Here is a 2437-nt window from a genome sequence, read left to right on the forward strand (position 1 = left end):
CACATCCTCTCCAACAATTGTTGTTCATTGATTTGTTGATGATAGCCATTCTGACAGGTGTGAGATGATACCGCATTGTCATTTTGATTTGCATCTCTAGTATAATTAGTGACTTTGAGCATGTTTTCATATGTCTTTCGGCCTTCTGTATGTCCTCTTTCGAAAAGTGTCTATCTAGGTCCCTTGCCCATTTTTTGATTGGATTGTTTATCTTCCTATTGTTAAGTTTCATGAGTTCCCTGTAAATGTTAGAGATTAAACCCTTATCGGTGATATCATTGGCAAATATGTTCTCCCATGCAGTGGGTCTTCTTGTTTTTTTGTTGATGGTTTCCTTTGCTGTGCAAAAGCTTTTATTTTGATGTAGTCCCATTTGTTTATTTTCTCTTTAGTTTCCATTGCCCTAGGAGCATTATCAGAGAAGAAATTACTTTGGCATATGTTTGCGATTTCGCTGCCTGTGGATTCCTCTAGAATTTTTATGGTTTCCCATCTTACGTTTAAGTCTTTTATCCATTTTGAGTTTATTTTTGTGTATGGTGTGAGTTGGTGGTCTAGTTTCATCTTTTTGCATGTATCTGTCTAATTTTCCCAACACCATTTATTGAAGAAACTGTCTTGACTCCATTGTATGCTCTTGCCTCCTTTGTTGAATATTAATTGGACATAGTGGTTTGGATCAATTTCTGGGTTCTCTATTCTATTCCATTGATCTATATGTCTGTTCTTGTGCCAGTACCAAGCTGTTTTAAGAACAGTGGCTTTGTAATACAGTTTGATATCTGGTATTGAGATCCCACCAACTTTGTTCTTCTCTCTCAGGATTTCTGCAGCTATTCGAGGTCTTTTTTTATTCCAGATGAATTTTTGGAGAGTTTGTTCTAGGTCTTTGAAATATGCCATTAACATTTTAATGGGGATTGCATTGAATCTATAGATTGCTTTGGGTAGTATGGACATTTTGATGATGTTGATTCTACCAATCCATGAACACGGTATGTTCTTCCATCTGTTTATGTCTTCCTCTATCTCTTTTTTCAGTGTCCTGTAGTTTTTCACATATAAGTCTTTTACCTCCTTCATTAAGTTTATTCCTAGGTATCTTAATTTTTTTGGTGCGATGGTAAATGGGATTGCTTTTTTAGTCTCACTTTCTGTAAGTTCACTATTGGTGTAAAGAAATGCCATGGATTTCTTGGCATTAATTTTGTATCCTGCTACATTGCCGAATTTATTTATTAAGACTAATAATTTTTTGATGGAGTCTTTAGGGTTCTCTATGTATAGTATCATGTCATCTGCAAATAAGGACAGTTTTACTTCTTCTTTTCCAATTTGGATGCCTTTTATTTCTTCTTCTTGTCTTATCATAATGGCTAGTACTTCCAGTACTATGTTGAACAGGAGTGGTGAGATGGGGCATTCCTGTCTTGTTCCTGTTTTTAGGGTGAATGGTTTTAGTTTTTGCCCATTGATTATGATGTTGGCTGTGGGTTTGTCATATATGGCTTTTATTATGTTGAGGTATGATCCTTCTATTCCTACCTTGCTGAGAGTTTTTATCAAGAAAGGGTGTTGAATTTTGTCAAATGCTTTTTCTGCATCAATTGATATGATTATGTGGTTTTTTTCTCTCAATTTGTTTATGTGATGTATTACGTTTATTGATTTGCAGATATTGTACCATCCTTGCATCCCTGGAATAAATCCAACTTGGTTATGGTGTATGATCTTTCTGATGTACTGCTGGATCTGATTTGCTAGAATTTTGTTGAGGATTTTAGCATCTATGTTCATGAGGGATATTGGCCTGTAATTCTCTTTCATTATGTTGTCTTTATCTGGTTTTGGTATTAGGGTGATGCTGGCTTTATAGAATGAGCTTGGAAGTGTTCCTTCTTCTTGAATTTTTTGGAGTAGTCTGAGGAGGATAGGTTTTAGTTCTTCCTTGAATGTTTGGTAAAACTCCCCTGTGAAGCCGTCTGGCCCCAGGCTTTTGTTTGCTGGGAGCTTTTTGATTACTGCTTCAATTTCCTCCATAGTTATTGGCCTATTGAGACTTTTAGCTTCTTCCTGATTAAGTTTTGGAAGGTTGTATTTTTCTAGGAATATGTCCATTTTCTCCAGGTTGTCTAGTTTGTTGGAGTAGAGTTGTTCATAGTATTTTCTAACAATCCTTTGTATTTCTGTGGGGTCTGTTGTGATTTCTCCTCTTTCATTTCTGATTTTGTTTATTTGGGTCCTCTCTCTTTGCTTCTTAGTGAGCCTGGCTAGAGGTTCATCAATCTTGTTTATCCTTTCAAAGAACCAGCTCTTGGTTTTGTTGATCTTTTGTACTGTTTTTTTGGTCTCTATGTCATTTATCTCCACTCTGATCTTTATTATTTTCTTCCTTCTGCTTACACTGGGCTTTTCTTGTTGCTTTCTTTCTAACTCT

General features: G+C 35.9%; 1 protein-coding gene across 1 annotated transcript in view; it reads left to right on the plus strand.

The window, feature by feature from the left end:
* Positions 1-1292, plus strand: part of LOC111825791 (disintegrin and metalloproteinase domain-containing protein 25-like) — a gene marked incomplete at its 3' end in the record, with an annotated part of 3675 nt that extends 2383 nt beyond the window's left edge. Inside the window, exon 2 of the mRNA XM_023753042.1 lies at positions 1272-1292. Coding sequence (XP_023608810.1) covers positions 1272-1292 — 21 coding nt within the window. The remainder of the gene's footprint in view (positions 1-1271) is intronic.
* Between the last annotated feature and the right edge of the window lie 1145 nt (positions 1293-2437).

Source organism: Myotis lucifugus, unplaced genomic scaffold (genome assembly GCF_000147115.1).
Source record: "Myotis lucifugus unplaced genomic scaffold, Myoluc2.0 scaffold_1, whole genome shotgun sequence".
NCBI lineage: Eukaryota > Metazoa > Chordata > Mammalia > Chiroptera > Vespertilionidae > Myotis > Myotis lucifugus.